The sequence below is a fragment of the Schistocerca nitens genome, chromosome 2 (genome assembly GCF_023898315.1).
Source record: "Schistocerca nitens isolate TAMUIC-IGC-003100 chromosome 2, iqSchNite1.1, whole genome shotgun sequence".
Taxonomy (NCBI): domain Eukaryota; kingdom Metazoa; phylum Arthropoda; class Insecta; order Orthoptera; family Acrididae; genus Schistocerca; species Schistocerca nitens.
In genome coordinates, this window is record NC_064615.1 from 36,971,177 (window position 1) to 36,990,590 (window position 19,414).

Genomic DNA, 19,414 nt, shown 5'->3' on the forward strand with positions numbered 1-19,414 from the left:
AGGAACGACTGCACATGTGCAAAGTGTGTGTCCAATGAGTGCCCCACAGTCTTCAACCACACCAGAAAGCTTGTCGAATGGCCTACTGTCTTGCTCATCTGCAGCACTATGCTCGGGAGGGAAATGTGTTCCTGGCACAAGTGGCGGCTGGAGATGAGTCATGGTGTCATCACTTTGAATCAGAATCAAAATGCAAAGTCTTGAGTGGAAGCATCCAGGGTCACCACCACCAAAAAAAGCTAAGGCCATCCACATGAGTGCAGGAAAGGTTATTCTGACGTTCTTCTTTGATCAAAATGGCCCCCTTCTGATTCAATTCCTGCAGCACGGGACAACAATGAACGCCCAGTGTTACTCACAAACCTTAACCACCCTTCACCAAGTGATCAAATTAAAATGACCAGGCAATCTCAACTGTCGGTTCACTCTGCTTCACGACAATGCAAAGCTTCAAACGCCCAACACAATCGCAGCACTCCGGCAGAAATTCAAATGGGAGGTTCTTGGCCCCCTCCATATAGTCTGGACATCTATCCCTGCGATTATTGTAATATCGTCACAATAATCTGTGCTAAAACTACAAATTGTTCGAAGACTGATTTACATAAATTACAATTAAAACTTAACTTATTAAATTAACTGAATACATCGAAAACTTCCGTCTTTTTTCAACAGTTTTTTTCTACTACAAGAGTTGAGCTGCATTATTTGTTTAGATGATGAAATTAATGTATATAGTTTCGCAAACAATCCTTTTGACAAAACTGTTAATTACTTGGGAATTAATTCAGGGCTGGTTGTGCTAACATATTTTTGAATGGAGCCAAATAGATACTTTAAGAATACTAGCATTTCATCCTCTAAAAAATTACAGTTATTACAGAATTTATATTTGTTTATAAGTCAACAGTAGAATTTACGTTGCAAGACAGTTACATGTTTCACCCTATAACAAAAAATATTAACTAGGAATACTCAAAATAAATTAGAAAATCAATTACATACACAAAGCTAAGCACAAAATTAGATCTGTTGTTATAATCTTTAAAACTGAGGGTCAACCTTTCTCTATTATGAAAATGCAGATTATATTCACAGCAGATGGCAAAACAAGAGGGGAATTAAAATTATCCCAGCTTGCTTTGTCACAAAGTTAATGTGAAGACTTTTCCTTCTTAAATGAATAGATAAGGCTCAGAATTGTCAATGCTATCATGTTATAGTTAAATTTCTGTATCTCTTCTTTGCTCACAATTAGGGGATTAAATCAAACAATGGAAACTCCAGGTAGGATTATCAATAATGTAGGAAAAGATAGATTGGTACTTACCATAAAGAATTTGCAGACAGGCACGATTAAGACACTCACATGTAGCTTTTGGCCAGTCTTCGTCAGTACGCGCACACACACACACACACACACACACACACACACACACACACACACACAAACAAAAGCAAGCACGCATCACACACACGCGCGATTGCCAACTCCAGGATCTCAGGCTGGAATGCAACATCACATGGGATACAAGCAGCAATCTGGAGGGGTAGTAGTGTACGGGTGTGGGGGGGGGGGGGGAGACAAACACTGTCTGGTGGAGTGTGCAGGGACTTGACTCAAACAGGCGCAGTGTCAGGAGGCTGTTGATAGAGAGGTAGGGAAAAAGGAACAAAAAATCATAGGAGCAGGGAAAGATGGAGGGATGCATTGGCAGAGGGCTGCAAATAAACTGGGTGCGAGATGAGGATGGGGAGGAGATGATAGGACTAGGGGGGGGGGGGGCTGGAAACTGTGGTGTGGAGGGTATGGGGACAGTATGTTATCATAGGTTGTGACCAGGATAATTACAGGAGCGGAGAATGTGCTCTACGTGCTGGGTGGGCAGATGGAGTGGGCAGGTTTTGCACTTCCTATTCCAGTCCTGTCACTGGTTTATCCTACTCCATCAGAGGCCGGGCCACCTGTGCAGCAGCTGTGTGTGTGTGTGTGTGTGTGTGTGTGTGTGTGTGCTGACAAAGGCTGTGGCCAAAAGCTACATGTGTGTCTTTTAATCATGCCTGTCTTCAACTTAGCATGTTTTCTTTGTGATAAATAGGGGATTAACGTTTCAGTTGTATTTCTTACTTGAGTACAAAGAGTTACAGGAGAAAGATGTTTTATTTCTAAGAACAACAAGATGTCTATTTTTATAATTTTGGTAAAGCAAATAAATATTAGACTGTGCTGATTGCAAACATTATATGTACTGATACTATAATAATAACCACAAATATTATGTCATGCAAAAAGCAAGATAGTATTAACTGTTGGAAAAAAAAATCAAGCAAATAAAATGTTGTATACATATAAAACATATTCATTTACAAAAACCTGAATCACTCAAGCATATTGGCTGAAGGACTGGAACCTGGAGTTTCCTCTATTTTTTCTTGAACTTGTTCCTAACTTCCATTTTAAGGTTGTTTTCTTCTTCCAGGATTTCTCTGTCTCAGTTAACAATATTTTTGCATTGTACTTCTCTCAAATTAAACATAATTTTAACGAATGAAGCTTGTCTGCTTTTTCCAACAACTACCTGTTCTTCACCGTAACCATATGTTGTCTGCCTTTTTGATAAGAGAATGCAAGCCGACACTCATGACTTTTGGAAAAATTTCCACTTCCAACAGTTTCATTGTCATTGTTAGAGTGGTTACCAACATCGATGTTGCTTGAAAGGACCACAGTATCTTCAGTTGTGTCATTGTCATTAACGGCAATTATCCCCTCGAAAATGTGTGGGATCATATCAGTAACCATTTAGCTTATATCGTCTATCTTCATCTCAGCTACTACACCACCAGTTTGGAATTGTTCTTGATTGCACTTAGCTTTCCTTTTCTTTGCTCTTGCTTTCATGTCCTTCCAAATTACTTTAAGATGCTCTTTTGACCTTCGTGTAAGAGCCTCTGCACTGAATTCAATGTGAGTTTTTTTTCCCAGGCATATTTTTTCCTCTTTAGCATGTTCACATCGTGCATTTTAGGTTCAACAGTAGTTGTAAAATTTCATTCTTTCAGCAAACCGCTCTCTTTCATATTCTGCACTTTTTTATCATTATTTTTTTTATGTGAACATTTAAATTGTCTTTGGCTACCTCCATGTTGCTGTTAGTGTGTATGTCAAGCTGCAAGTGTCACTTGAATTAACATGTGAGCCACCAATAATAAATGGTGGTAGCTGTAGATTATGCCAACACAATATAATTGTCAGAAAGTGGTACAATAATGTCTGTCGACAATAAATATTTTCTGAGAGAAAATGAAATGCACATGCTAGCAATATGCTGAAATGGCTTAATTATTTAGTAAAATGGCATTACTACTTTAGTTATAGCTAAAGAAGTAAACAATAATTGAGCCCTCCAACAGTTACTAAGAGAGTATATTACTACGGAATTAATTTACAGTAGTAGTCCAGACTAAAGAAGTAAGAATTACTAAGAGAGTAATTTATACTAGTTTGTTGTTCACCACACTTACAGCATATTTTGCTGGATTTCACAGATTTTGCATTAAAATTGTAATTCATAGTATCTATAATAGTGATCATTTGAAAATACAGTCAAGTAGATGTAACCTTAATAGTAATTTTTTCTGCCTGTAGCAAAAACTTCTGTGAGAACTCAGACTGAATGACAGGTTTATGTAAGCGTTATATTGTGTTCATGACGGTGGTGATCATGCCTTTTGTGTTCTTGTGGAGATATTTCCATAGAAACTTTCATCCCATAACAAATATTTATCTAGCGTATTTACTCGAATCTAAGCCGCACTCGAATCTAAGCCGCACCTGAAAAATGAGTCTCGAAATAAAGGGAGGGGGGGAAGAAAAGAAAATTCCCGAATCTAAGCCGCACCTGAAATCTAAGACTCGAAATTCAAGGGGAGAAAAAAGTTTTAGGCCGCACCTCCAAATCGAAACAAAGTTGGTCCATTGTAATATGAGACACAATTTAAGTCGAATGAATGACGATGCAGCTACAGTAGTTTGGTTCAAGTCATAAGCTTAGCAGTTAAGCTTTATCGGGTAGCCATTGCTATGCGTCAGGCGCTCCGTCCGTGTTTATACGGGTACCCTTCCTTTTTCACGTGCTTCGTCTGGTTTGAATCGATTAATTATTTTGCTTTGATCTGATAAGTGCCGTTTTCTTTGTTATAGGTGTCTACGTCACTCTAAGCTGAAAGTGCATTACTGTACTGTGTCATGCATTGTTTGTTGCATTCTGATAGTCCGTGTTTACGGTCTGTCGCCGCTCGCGGCATTGCTTGCTTTTGTGCGCTGCGCGCTACCGCCGCTTACAATTAAAAAAGAGGAATTGTCTCATTAGCGAAACAATGGCAAGAGACTGCTATTTGTTATTACTTACACTGCTGCTTTCTTTGATAATGATCAACAAGAACCAAATAATAGACTGCGTATGATAGAACATAATTCTGAACGAGGATTAGGCGAAAATTTTTCTCCGTTTGAAAATCTTTGCGGCCGCTTCTTTAGTACATCAAATTCTGCACAGATATTAGTCATCTTAGATTTAAAAATCTAGTCAGTTGCCATGCTTCATTTCTGACTGTATCACTATTAGGCATAAGAATAATACGAATATAAATATGAAACGATACGTATATTCTTCCGCGTTTGCTGTTGTCTCACTCTAGTTTCGTAGTTTATTAGGCAGACAGGATTTAAATGAGATAGCAGCAAACACGAAAGAATACATGACAAAATGTTTATATTCGTATTATTCTTATGGTGAAGAGAATACTGCATGTGATTCACATTTCATCAGGTTCCTATTAGCAACCATCTATTCTCACAGGTAGGAAAAAATTCAGAATGTAGAGTTGGCCATATTGACAAACATCACAAACAGTCTTGCCAGTCGGATTTTCGTATTACATTGAAATTCTGCTACATTCGAAGATGAACAATACGGAATTTGTATTTACTTCGTTGAATAATATATGAAAATGCAGTGGTCGAAACTCGGGGCGGAGAAAAAAGCTCGTCTTCCAACTTTTTCTTTTTTTAATTTATTTACTGACGCAGAGGTTTTGGCGCCAGTATTTATCTTTGTGCCTACAAAGCATGCCTGTGCAGCGCTACATATATTCGACGGCAGAAGTTAGTTGTGGCGGCACTTACCAACATTTTTCAGAACTTCCGCTTGCTTTGCACTCGATTCTAAGCCACAGGCGGTTTTTTGGATTACAAAAACTGGAAAAAAGTGCGGCTTAGATTCGAGTAAATATGGTATATCTAATTGAGAAGTGAAATATCAACTTTCATGAATTCAGCTTTAAACTTTTTTTTTTTTTTTTTTTTTTTTTTTTTTTTTTTTTTTTTTAGTGTAACAAAGTATTTTATTATATCTAAAAACAAAGATTCTGTAACTTACCAAACGAAAGCATTGGTACATTGATAAAGACAATAACAAACACACACACACAAATTTCAAGCTTTCGCAACCCACGGTTGCTTCATCAGGAAAGAGGGAAGGAAAGGGAAAGACGAAAGGATGTGGGTTTTAAGGGAGAGGGTAAGGAGTCATTCCAATCTCGGGAGCGGAAAGACTTACCTTGGGGGGAAGAAGGGTCAGGTATACACTCTGAGGCGCGCACGCGTGCACACACGCACGCACACACATCTATCCGCACATATACAGACACAAGCAGGCATATATGTCTGCTTGTGTCTGTATATGTGCGGATGGATATGCGTGCGTGCGTGCGTGCGAGTGTATACTTAGCAGTTTGGGCTTGGTGATGATGAGTCAGTGAGTCATTCAGTCAGGACATTGCCTTTTATATGTAGAGATTTCAAATTTCACCAACTTTACATTTATATTCAGCCATACATAGGTGTAATTCTGTTCAGCCTAAATTATTCACAGTTAGTCTTGCCAAAACGTCACAAGAGGAAGGATTTTTCAAATACTCAAATTAATTTTAGTATCATATTATGTGAAACATTTATTAGGAGGAAACATTAACATCTTGAGATCGGGTATTTTGCCAGATACCAGCATCATTCATGCACAATATTTCTACAGCATCTTTCATCATCTTTATTAAGTGTTACCTGAGACTGCTAGTTGAGTGAAACGGGTCAATTACTGGACTCGTTCCACTCGATGAGCAGTCTGTCGGAAGGTAGCACCTGCTGAAGGTAGTGAATCACATTTCCAGATATTGTGCACAAAATCTGCTGATATATGGCAGAATACCCAACACTTCAAGATTTCAACAGATCGACAGGAAAGCCTAAAGAATAACAGGAAATGTATTTTCTTCGCAAGTTAGTTTGGCGTAGCTGTACAACTTGCTTTAACACCAAAATTGAGTTAGGGTGTTTCCTGCGTTGTGTAATAATGATTCCTGATATAGCTCTGCACTAATGTAGTATTTTGCCACACACAACATAAAAGAGAAGTGTCAGAATTGCAGTTTAGTAACATACGAGGGCGGTTCAGATAGTAACCTCTGATTGGTCACAGTGCGGGTTGTGGGGGGAGTAGCGACGCCATCTGTGCGTTCACGCACTCAACAGGTCAGTCGGCATCAAGCCGTGGTCGAGTGAACGTCGTACCTGCGCTAGTTTAGTTTTTGTGGCAGTTTGAAATGTGTGCTGCAATAGAAAACCCCGCCAAATGTGAAGTGCGTGCTGTCATAAGGTTTTTTACAGCCAAAGGATATTCTGCAGCAGCTATTCATCGTGAGCTTTGTGCCGTGTACGGACCAAGAGTTATGAGTGAAGGAGTTGTCCGTGAATGGGTACGTTTATTTAAAAGTGGACGAGAAAACGTTCATGATGAAGAGAGGAGTGGTAGACCATCATTGGTGACTGACGAACTCGTTCAGACAGTTGATGCAAAAGTTCGTGAAAATCGACGTTTCTCAATGTCGGAGTTGTCTACTGGTTTTCCACAGATTTCTAAGACTCTCTTGTACGAGATAGTGACAGCAAGATTGGGTTACCGTAAGTTCTGTGCACGATGGGTGCCCAAAATTCTTACCGACCACCACAAAACTCAAAGAATGGCCTCTGCATTAGACTTTCTGTCACGTTATGAGGACGAAGGAGAACCATTGTTAAACAGAATCATGACCGGTGACGAAACCTGGATTAAGTACGTGAACCCTGAGACAAAAGAACAATCAAAGATGTGGGCACATTCAAATTCGCCTACCAAACCGAGAAAAGCCTCGCAAGATTTTTCTGCCAGAAAACTGATGGCAACGGTGTTTTGGGATGCCAAAGGGGTGTTGTTGGTTGAATTCATGGAACGTGGTACGACCATTAATCAAGACGTGTACTGTGAAACAATAAAAAAGTTACGACGGGCTATACAGAACAAACGCCGTGGTATGCTGACTTCCGGTATCGTTTTTTTGCACGATAATGCCCGTCCTCACTCTGCTCGCAGAACAACGGTCCTTCTTGAGTCCTTCAAGTGGGACGTTATCAACCATCCACCTTACAGCCCAGACCTGGCGCCAAGTGATTATCACCTCTTCATGCATTTGAAGAAATGGCTCGGGTCACAGCGGTTTGATGACGACGAAGAGCTCAAAGATGCGGTCACAGGCTGGCTCCAGGCACAAGCGGGTGATTTTTATGCAGAAGGAATTTCAAAGCTTGTGAAGAGATACGATAAGTGCCTCAATCGCTATGGAGACTATGTAGAAAAATAGTGCAAAGATGTAGTTGTAAGATGTATATATTAAAATATTTTTATTTAACTTTGTGTATTTTTTTAAATCAACCGGAGGTTACTTTCTGAACGGCCCTCATAATTGGAAAGAGGCAGAATTGCAGTCTAGACTTATATTATTGACCCATTATTTCTCAACAAAATCACTACACGAGACAAAGGACCAAGTTTGATTTTCAAAGACACATGCTGTTCTCACTGTTTCTGTAACACCTAATCCAGTTTTTGTGTGAGTGTGTGTGTGTGTGTGTGTGTGTGTGAGAGAGAGAGAGAGAGAGAGAGAGAGAGATGAACAAAATTAGTTACTTTACTAGTTAAATGACTTATCTGTTAACTTTAAAAGGTATTTGTGTCATTTTCAATTTGTGTATTTATAGCTGTGCAAATATTGGTCCTGCTCATAAAGTTGCAAATATTGGTCGTGCTCATTAAGTAACTTGTTAATATTTTAATTTGCTTTTTGTTGATATATCTGTAGAAGGAAGTTTTAATTTTTAATTGAAATAACTTGTTCCTAGCCGAATTCCATGCCTACCTGAACTACTGTCGCTCATTACGGTTTGAAGAGCGGCCTGACTATTCTTACCTTCGTCAGCTATTTCGGACACTCTTTCATCGTCAGGGCTTCACGTACGACTATGTATTTGACTGGAACATGCTGAAATTTGTGAGTACCTAAAGGAAACCTAGAGACTTGGTTCTTAAAGAACTTAATTAGTTTCTTCAGTTAAAAGTAAAATAAGTTATGTTATTTAGTAGTGTTAGCAAAGTACTTTTGATACATGTCAAATATTGCTTTTGTGTAGGGAGGATCTAGACACGGAGGACCAGAAGAACAGCAACGTGAGCGACGTTTTACATCGAGAACAGCTCAAGGTGCTACAGGTCCTGCTGTATGTACAGGGGCTGCAGCAGGAGTTGGTGCTACTAGCCGTCGCACTCAGACACCATTCGATACAGTCAATACTCCCCCGGGCAATGCTCCTCCAGTTACCACAGCAAATCCTACAACTGGTGAGCGTCATCTACTGCCACTAAGTAATTCATTTGTGAAAATCTAATATATTTTCTCTTACTACAATTCTGAAAGTTTCTCAGTACCTTGAGTGATAATGCATTTTTTGTTCAGGCTCTTCTGTGCCTTTGTGATAGTGAATGTCGATTCTAAATACCACATATATCAGCCTTTGAGTGTTACTTTTGGCTTTATTTCCGTAGATTCAAGTATTTGTGACAGCTTTCTTTTATCATTACTTTATTTCCATAAGAATTTTATATGTGGCAGATAGTACATTATTACAACAATCACAAGCAAAAATCTGCGAAACAATAAAATAAGTTTAGAAAGTCATCTAATTCACTATTTTAATCAGATAACTGGAAGAAACTGGAATTAACACAAGATTTTCTTGTTATCAACTCTGGCTAGATTTATATTCAGTTTGTAACATTCATCCGAGTCATTCCTTTCCAGAGGATTGCCTCCATGCCATTTCTACAGCCTCAATTGAAATGAAATGGTGGGGGATATCCACATCTAGATACACACACCATAAGCCACGGTACGGTGAATGGTGGAATGTTCCGTGTATCACTACCAGTCACTCCCTTTTCTTGTTCCTCTCACAAATGGAGCAAAGGAAAAAAATTATTTGTACGCCTCTGTGCAAACCCAAATTTTCCAGTTCTTATGCAAAATGTACATTGGTAGCAGTACAATAGTTCTACAGCCTGTTGAAAATGACCATTCTATAAACTTTCTCAATAGTGTGTCATGAAGAGAATGCCTTCCCTCCAAGGATTCTCATTTGTGTTCATGGGGCACTTCTTTAACACTTGAATTTTGATTGAACCTACTGGTAACAAATCTAATATCATGTGTTTGGATTGATTTATTGTCTTCCTTTAACCTGACCTGATGGGAATCCTATGCTCTTGAGCAGTACTTGAGAATGAGCCGCAGAAGTGTTCTATACATGGTCTCCTTTACAGATGAGCTTTACTTTCCTAGAGTTCACACAATAAACAAAAGTTGACTATTTGCCTTCTGTTAATCTGCTGTATGCACTCATTCCATTTCATTTCATATTGCAACATTACTCCTAGGTATTTAATCAGCGTGAATGTGTCAAGGAGCAAATCACCAATATTGTATTTCAACATTACAGGATTGTTTTTCTGGCTGATCTGTATTAGCTTCATTTTTGTAGATTTAGAATGAGATGCCATCCATCACACCAAATATAAATCTGTCTGTCTTCTGGTATCATCCTACAGCCTTTGATAATGAAACTTTCCCGTAACTACATTGTCATCAGCAAATAGTAGCACATTGCTGCTCCCCCTATCTGTGAGATTGTTACATATATAGATAACAATATCAGTCCTATCCTACTTTTCTGGAGCACTCCCGAATTTCCTTAGTCATGATAATTACCTGATTCCAATAAATTGTAGATTGAACCAATTATAACGTGGTGCAATTGCTCAAACATCATTTGTCTAGTCTTTTTTACCCTCACACGGGACAAAAAAATTAAATTTTTACTAATCACATTTGCCAAGTAGTTTCCTCTGTTTGGAATGTTGTTAGCACTTTTGCAGCTACAGACATACGTGTATGACCTACAGGTAGAACGTTCAGATGGCTATGGGCAACATGTATGCCTGGCAGGTAGAACAGCCAGACTGCTACAGTGTTCATATGTGTTTGGCAGGTAGGAGGGCCGGATAGCTAAAGGCATTATGTAAGCCTAGGTGTGGGAGCAGGTAAACATGCACTATGGAATGACGACTTGCTGTTCTCTGCATTTCATCCTGCCAGTGCTGCCATTATTTGCTTTTCTTCATAATAACTGAAAGCACTACAGCTTTCACCTACTCCTGCTTCCTTTCTACTTAAAAGTCGATCTAACAGATACAATTTGATATCCTAACCTGTGCAAGACAAATGTGCTAACATATACAGGGTGAATCAGGAGGAAAGGTACGTGCTTTGAAGGGGGATACTACTGGTGATTCTGAACAAAAAACTTCTAATAAACATATGCTCTTTTTTTAACCTTTTCCAGGTAAACCAATGAAAGCAGCTAGGAACAGGAAAGATGCAGGTGACGGTAAATTAAGATACTGTTATGTTGTTGTTTGTTGTTGCTGTCTTCAGTCCTGAGACTGGTTTGATGCAGCTCTCCATGCTACTCTATCCTGTGCAAGCTTCATCATCTCCCAGTACTTGCTGCAACTTACATCCTTCTGAATCTGCTTAGTGCATTCATCTCTTGTTCTCCCTCCACGATTTTTACCCTCCACGCTGCCCTCCAATACTAAATTTGTGATCCCTTGATGCCTCAGAACATGTCCTACCAACCGGTCCCTTCTTCTTGTCAAGTTGTGCAACAAACTCCTCTCCTCCCCAATTCTATTCAATACCTTCTCATTAGTTATGTGATCTACCCATCTAATCTTCAGCATTCTTCTGTAGCACCACATTTCAAAAGCTTCTGTTCTCTTCTCGTCCAAACTGGTTATCATCCAGGTTTCACTTCCATACATGGCTACACTCAATACAAATATTTTCAGAAACGACTTCCTGGCACTTAAATCTATACTCAATGTTAACACATTTCTCTTCTTCAGAAACACTTTCCTTGCCATTGCCAGTCTACATTTTATATCCTCTGTACTTCGGCCATCATCAGTTATTTTGCTCCCCAAATAGCAAAACTCATTTACTACTTTAAGTGTCTCATTTCCTAATCTAATTCCCTCAGCATCACCCGACTACATTCCATTATCCTCATTTTGCTTTTGTTGATGTTCATCTTATATCCTCCTTTCAAGACACTATCCATTCCATTCAACTGCTCTTCCAAGTCCTTTGCTGTCTCTGACAGAATTGCAATGTCATCGGCGAACCTCAACGTTTTTATTTCTTCTCCATGGATTTCAATTCCTACTCCGAATTTTTCTTTTGTTTCCTTTACTGCTTGCTCAAAATACAGATTGAATAACATCGGGGACAGGCTACAACCCAGTCTCACTCCTTTCCCAACCACTGCTTCCCTTTCATGCCCCTCGACTCTTATAACTGCCATCTGGTTTCTGTACAAATTGCAAATAGCCTTTCACTCCCTGTATTTTACCCCTGCCACCTTTAGAATTTGAAAGAGAGTATTCCAGTCAACATTGTCAAAAGCTTTCTCTAAGTCTACAAGTGCTAGAATGTAGGTTTGCCTTTCCTTAATCTTTCTTCTAAGATAAGTCGTAGGGTCAGTATTGCCCCACGTGTTCCAATATTTCTACGGAATCCAAACTGATCTTCCCCGAGGCCGGCTTCTACCAGTTTTTCCATTTGTCTGTAAAGAATTCGCGTTAGTATTTTGCAGCTGTGACTTATGAAACTGATAGATTGGTAATTTTCACATCTGTCAACACCTGCTTTCTTTGAGATTGGAATTATTATATTCTTCTTGAAGTCTGAGGGTATTTCGCCTGTCTTGTACATCTTGCTCACCAGATGGTAGAGTTTTGTCAGGACTGGCTCTCCCAAGGCTGTCAGTAGTTCCAATGGAATGTTGTCTACTCCCGGGGCCTTGTTTTGACTCCGGTCTTTCAGTGCTCTGTCAAACTCTTCACGCAGTATTGTATCTCCCATTTCATCTTCATCTACATCCTCTTCCATTTCCATAATATTGTCCTCAAGTACATCGCCCTTGTATAGACCCTCGATATACTCATTCCATCTTTCTGCTTTCCCCTCTTTGCTGAGAACTGGGTTCCCATCTGAGCTCTTGATATTCATACAAGTGGCTCTCTTTTCTCCAAAGGTCTCTTTAATTTTCCTGTAGGCTGTATCTATCTTACCCTAGTGAGATAAGCCTCTACATCCTTACATTTGTCTTCTAGCCATCCCTGCTTAGCTATTTTGCACTTCCTGTCGATCTCATTTTTGCGACGTTTGTATTCCTTTTTTCCTGCTTCATTTACTGCGTTTTTATATTTTCTCCTTTCATCAATTAAATTCAATATTTCTTCCTTTACTCAAGGATTTTTACTAGTCCTCGTCTTTTTACGTACTTGATCCTCTGCTGCCTTCACTGCTACATCCCTCAGAGCTACCCATTCTTCTTCTACTGTATTTCTTTCCCCCATTCCTGTCAGTTGTTCCCTTATGCTCTCCCTGAAACTCTCTACAACCTCTGGTTCTTTCAGTTTATCCATGTCCCATCTCCTTAAATTCCCACCGTTTTGCAGTTTCTTCAGTTTTAATCTAAAGTTCATAACCAATAGATTGTGGTCAGAGTCCACATCTGCCCCTGGAAATGTCCTACAATTAAAACCTGGTTCCTAAATCTCTGTCTTACCACTATATAATCTATCTGATACCTTCTAGTATCTCCAGGATTCTTCCATGTATACAACCTTCTTTTATGATTCTTGAACCAAGTGTTAGCTATGATTAAGTCGTGCTCTGTGCAAAATTCTAACAGACGGCTTCCTCATTCATTTCTCTCCCCCAATCCATATTCACCCACTGTTTCCTTCTCTCCCTTTTCCTACTCTCGAATTCCAGTCCCCTGTGACTATTAAATTTTCGTCTCCCTTCACTACCTGAATAATTTCTTTTATCTCATCATACATTTCATCAATTTCTTCATCATCTGCAGAGCTAGTTGGCATATAAACTTGTACTACTGTAGTAGGCATGGGCTTCGTGTCTATCTTGGCCACAATAATGCGTTCACTATGCTGCTGGTAGTAGCTTACCCGCACTCCTGTTTTTTTAATTCATTATTAAACTTACTCCTGCATTACCCCCATTTGATTTTGTATTTATAATCTTGTATTCACCTGACCAGAAGTCTTGTTCCTCCTGCCACCGAACTTCACTAATTCCCACTATATCTAACTTCAACCTATCCATTTCCCTTTTTAAATTTTCTAACCTACCTGCCCGATTAAGGGATCTGACATTCCATGCTCCGATCCGTAGAATGCCAGTTTTTGTTCTCCTGATAACGATGTCCTCTTGAGTAGTCCCCGCCCGGAGATCCGAATGGGGGACTATTTTACCTCCAGAATATTTTACCCAAGAGGACGCCATCATCATTTAACCATACAGTAAAGCTGCATGCCCTCGGGAAAAATTACTGCTGTAGTTTCCCCTTGCTTTCAGCCGTTTGCAATACCAGCACAGCAAGGCCTTTTTGGTTATTGTTGCAAGGCCAGATCAGTCAATCATCCAGACTGTTGCCCCTGCAATTACTGAAAAGGCTGCTGCCCCTCTTCAGGAACCACACATTTGTCTGGCCTCTCAACAGATACCCCTCCGATGTGGTTGCACCTACGGTACGGCCATATGTATCGCTGAGGCACACAAGCCTCCCCACCAACGGCAAGGTCTATAGTTCATGGGGGTAGGGCTGTTATGTTAAGACGGTGGACTGTTTGAACATCATCTGTGAAGAAACGTACATAATTAAACAAACTGTTATGTTATGGTTTGTTTAATTATGTAAGTTTCCTCACAGATGATGTTCAAACAGTCCACCGTCATCTTCAATGCATGTTGCCGCTCTTGTAGACAGGTGTTGTGTTGCCGATCAGAGCTCAGTTTTGCATTCCTTTACCTAGGCACAAGCATATAACATACGAGTGAGAAGTTCCTCTCTTGTGTCCATTCTGCACTTGTAGACGTTGTTCTTCAGACACCCCCACAAACAGTAATCCAGTGGGGTAAAATCGGGTGACCTCGGTGGCCAAGCAATGACTCCACGGCAACCGATCCAACAACCAGGATACATTGTGTTGAGATACTGTGTCACTGGCTGTACAGAATGCGTAGGAGCTCTGTCATGCTGAAAGTACATATGAGCTCATGTTGCCAAAGGGATTCCTCCACGTATTCTGGTAACACATTTTGAAGAAACTCAAGATACAGTGTCCCAGTAAGATGGTTATCTGAAACAACTGGACTGATGAGTTGGTCTTAAATAATACCGCACCATACATTGACTGAGAAACGTCATTGAAAATTCATTTCCACAGTAGTGTGCACATTTTCACTTGCCCGTACATGAGAGTTGTGCATGTTGTTGATTACATTGCAGGTAAATGTTGATTCATCAGTGAAAAGAATACGTGGAATTAATCGCTCATTGGCAGTAATGTATTGACAGAATTCTTGCTGGGTGGCAGCATCTCCTTCATGCAAATGATGTACACTCATGTTTGTGGAATACCAAGTTGGGCAGCAATTCTTCTAGAGCTAGTAGTAGAGTTACATTCCACTGCTTGAAGAATGTTCTCAACGTCATTAAGAGTTTGTTGTACAGGATGTTCAAAGACATTTACACTGGGAATCATACCATGCTCACGCAATCCATGAAACACCCTGCTAAACACCTTGCTGTCTGGCACTCTGCGATTCAGAAATCGTTGTTGGTATTCTTGCACAGCAGCTCTGGAATTCCCATTGGAAAAACCATAGACAAACACCGTGTCAGCATACTCTGCATGTGTGAAGATCCGTGGCATTTTCACTACGACAAGCACTGTTGGACTGAGACTTGAGGTAAACAACTGCACCATGTGCAAGTGAAGGCATACTGACACAGTTAGTAAGGACGACACTACATGTTTCCTGTTCCTAGTTGTTTTCATTGATTTAACCAGAAATGGTTCAGAAAAAGGCATATGTTTATTAGGAGGTTTTTTTTGTTTAGAATCACCACTAGCATGACTCCTCAAAGCATGTACTTTTCCTTCTGAGTCGTCCTGTATAATCTGAAGGTGATGAATTATCGCAATGAACTGAAGTATGAGATGTCACAAGAAGCTAACAGTGCAGCCCCGTGAAGTTTCTCAGCATCAGTCGCAGCCACACTGAACAGAAAATGACACAGACTGTCAAGCAAATGTAGTTTGATTTTCTGTCTACAAAGTAAACATGGTGAAAACATACATAATGTGAAAGGGCATGAATTATCCTACAGAACTTCCGTATCAGGTGTTACTAAATGCAAACAATGCAGCGAAATACTTGCGGTTTCTCAGTAATACTCACTGCCATCTGGAACAGAAACTATCAGAGATCTGACCATCTTCACTAGGAACTGTTCGCTTCAAAACTACATATCTTGAAATGTATTTGTCCAGTGTTAATAAAATTTTAATAGAACAATGGAAATTCCAGGTAGGAATATCAACAGTGTAAGGAAAGATAGATTGCTACTTACAGTTTTAAAAGACACGTTAATCTGCAGACAGGCACAACTAAGACACTTACATAAATCTTTTGGTCACAGGCTTCATCAGCAAAAGAGAAACAAACACCATTCGTACACACAAGCAAGCGTACCTTGCGCACACGTGACCACCAATCCCGAGATGCTGGAGATCGAAGTCACATGTGTATGAATGGTGTGCGTTTCTCTTTTGCTGATGAAGGCTGTGGCCGAAAACTTGATGTAAGTGTCATTTACTTGTGCCTGTCAACAACTTAATGTGTCTTCTTTACAGTAAGTAGCAATATAACATTTTCTACATTGTTAAGATTTTAATTGGTTATAGGCTCACATATTGGTAGTATAAATCTCAAGTTACAGAATTTTCCTATCACAAATAAAAAAAGTTTGTATCATTTTTCTAAATTAATTTTTTCTCAGCCCACAATAAACCTATAACAGAAAGGTTGGATTGGTTTTGGAGTTCTCTTTCAAGGTTATCAGAAACTGCAACCACTGTAATGGCACTATGTCATAATGATTTTATAAAGGTTACTTAATTGGATAGCAGCTGCGACAGGGTTAATTTCGCATGTGATGAGTTTGAATTCGGCTGCACTGCCATTGTGGGAAAAGAAATAGTATTGCAGAGTATAAATTTATTCATGTAAATTTGGGGAGCTGAAGCAAACCAGTTGGATAGAAGAGGCACCTTCTCCTGATGTTCTTATAAAGATCGATTATACAAGGGATGCAACATAGTAGAATTCTTCTGAATAATTGCGCGATTTATGAGCATCTTGCTGGTTGACTTAATAGTACCATCTAATGATGGGATTCTGCATACTCATTTTATCATTTAAGTTTAATGAGGGTCCATAAATGTCAGTGTTTATCTTGTTATTGTAGGGTGGGTGGGTAGGCAGGCAAACAGGCAGACTGATTATTGCCATACCTGTGTAACGTGCCCAATGTTTGTTAATGTAGTATATGGTTGTCTGCATTTTTTAATCTGCATTTTCAACTAGTCTGAGTTATTTACATGTATTGTCCATCAAAAGTAAAAAATTCGAAAAGTTTTTTTTGACTCTTTCCAATTTGAAAGTTGTCCTCAAGTAACAAATAACGTGGATGTCCTATTATATTTAAATTTCATAACTACACCAGTACCATAAGGGGTATGTGTCAAACGGCAAGTTAAACAGACTACAATTTTTATGCAGCCACCAAATTACAATACCGAAATATGTGTTAATCCAACTATTTTCACATGTGTCACAATGTATTATTGTTATCAACATCACAAGAATACTGGACCACCACTGTCACAATATTAGTTACAGATTCGGTTAAGATATTGAAGAAATATGTGATGAGAAAAAAGAAATTATTCAGATGGTTAAGGGAGACGAAAATTTGTGTAGGGGGGACTGGAATTCAATAGTAGGAAAAGGAAGAAAAGGAAAAATTTATAGGTGCATGTGAACTGGGGGAAAGGAGTGAAAGAGGAAGCTGCCTGGTAGACATTTGCACAGAGCATAACTTAATCATAGCTAACACTTCGTTTGTGTGTCATGAAAGGAGCTTGTGTATGTGGAAGTGATGTGGAGACATTGGAAGTTTTCAGATGGCAAGACAGAGATTCTGGAAACAGATTTTAAAGTGTAAGACATTTCCAGGAGCAGATGTGGATTCTGACCACAACTAATTGGTTATGAACTGCAGATTAAAACCTAAGAACTTGCAAAAATGTAGGAGACTAAGGAGATAGGACCTTGATAAGTTGCAAGAATCTGAGGTCGTTGAGAGTTTTAGAGACAGGATTAGGCAACAATCAACTAGAACAAGGTAAAGAACTACAGTAGAAGACAAATGGGTAGCTTTGAGAGATAAAATAGTGAAGACAGCAAAGGATCAAATAGATAAAAAGACAAGGCTTGGTAGAAAACCTTGGATAACAATGAATATTGAACGTAATTGATGGAAGGAGAAAATACAAAAATGCAGAAGATGAAGCAGGCAAAAGAGAATACAAATGTCTAAGAAATGAGATTAATAGGGAGTGCAAAATGGCTTAGCAGAAATGGCTAGAGGACATATGTAAAGATTTAGAAGCATATTTCACTAGCGGAAAAATAGATACCACCTACGGAAAAGTGAGAGGTTTTTGGAGAGAAGAGAAGCAGCAGTATGAATATCAAGAGCTCAGATGGAAAACCATTCCTCTGAAATCCTGAATGTATCAGTGATAAAATTCAGGGAGCTAGAGATTATTTACAACTTGTACAGAAACCAGACAACAGTTAAGAGTTGAAGGGCGGAGAGGGAAGCAGTGGTTGAGAATGGAGTGAGACAGCCTCGTATCGTACCCCTGATGTTATTCAATCTGTACATCGAGCAAGCAATCAAAGAAACCAAAGAAAATTTTGGAATAGGGATTCAAGTCCAGGGAAAAGGAATAAAAACTTTGAGGTTTGCTGATGACATTCTAAGTCTGTCAGAAAGCAAAGGACTTGGAAGTGTGGTTGAACAGATTGGACAGTTTCTTGAAAGGAGGATATATGATGAACATTAGCAAAGACCAGTCAAGGATGGTGGAATGTAGTGGAATAAAATTAGGTGATGCTGAGGGAATGAGAAACTTAAAGTGGGGGATGAGCTTTATTTGGGCAGTAAAATAACCAATAGCCAAGTAGAAAGACTATAAAATGTAAACTAGCCTTGGCAGAAAAATGTTTCTGAATAAGAGAACATTGTTAACATTGAATATGGATTTAAGCGTTTGTATGGGGGGGGGGGGACATGAAGTATAAGTGCAGCGGTAGTGCAGCAGCAGTGCAGTAGCAAGTCACATATTTAGCTTTCATATTTGTTTTGTAGTTTGATTCTTAATTTCTTTCTGAGTGTTTGTGTGCTTGCATATTTAATTACACAAAATCCTTGTGTATTCTCGTATTTCAGAGGAGTTATATTGCTTATTGATAGCTGTAAAGTATAAATTCGCGGAGTCGTTAGTCAGTTGTTTGTTTTGGACAGTCAGTGCTTTCTGTTTATTTCGTAGAGTCAGTCAGCAGCAGACAGAGGCCAGTGCAGTTTCATCTGTGCTTGCAGAGTGACGTGTGCGAGCAGCAGTAGCAGAAACTAGTCGTATATTCAGTTTTTCGTATTAGTTCCGCAGGTTTAATTCAAATTACTTTGTGTGTTTGTGTGCTTGAATGGTGAAATTTTTTGGATCTTTGCGTATTTTCGAATTAGAAAGGGGTAGTATCAAATTTTAATAACAGTAGAGTGTAACATCGCGTAGGCGGTTGTCATTTGTACTAAGACAGGGGTAGGATCACATTGTAATATCTGTATAGTGGAGTAGTCGTGGTCATTTGATTGCTTAGTTCGTAAGTAATTGTTCATATATCGTAGCTCAATCTGGCACTG

General features: G+C 39.3%; 1 protein-coding gene across 2 annotated transcripts in view; it reads left to right on the plus strand.

The window, feature by feature from the left end:
* The window catches only part of LOC126235707 (casein kinase I-like), a 96,677-nt gene that overhangs the window by 59,608 nt on the left and 17,655 nt on the right, over positions 1 to 19,414 (plus strand). For both annotated transcript variants that reach the window (XM_049944467.1, XM_049944468.1), the window contains exons 7-8: positions 8,276 to 8,424; positions 8,564 to 8,771. In XM_049944467.1, coding sequence (XP_049800424.1) covers positions 8,276 to 8,424; positions 8,564 to 8,771 — 357 coding nt within the window. The remainder of the gene's footprint in view (positions 1 to 8,275; positions 8,425 to 8,563; positions 8,772 to 19,414) is intronic.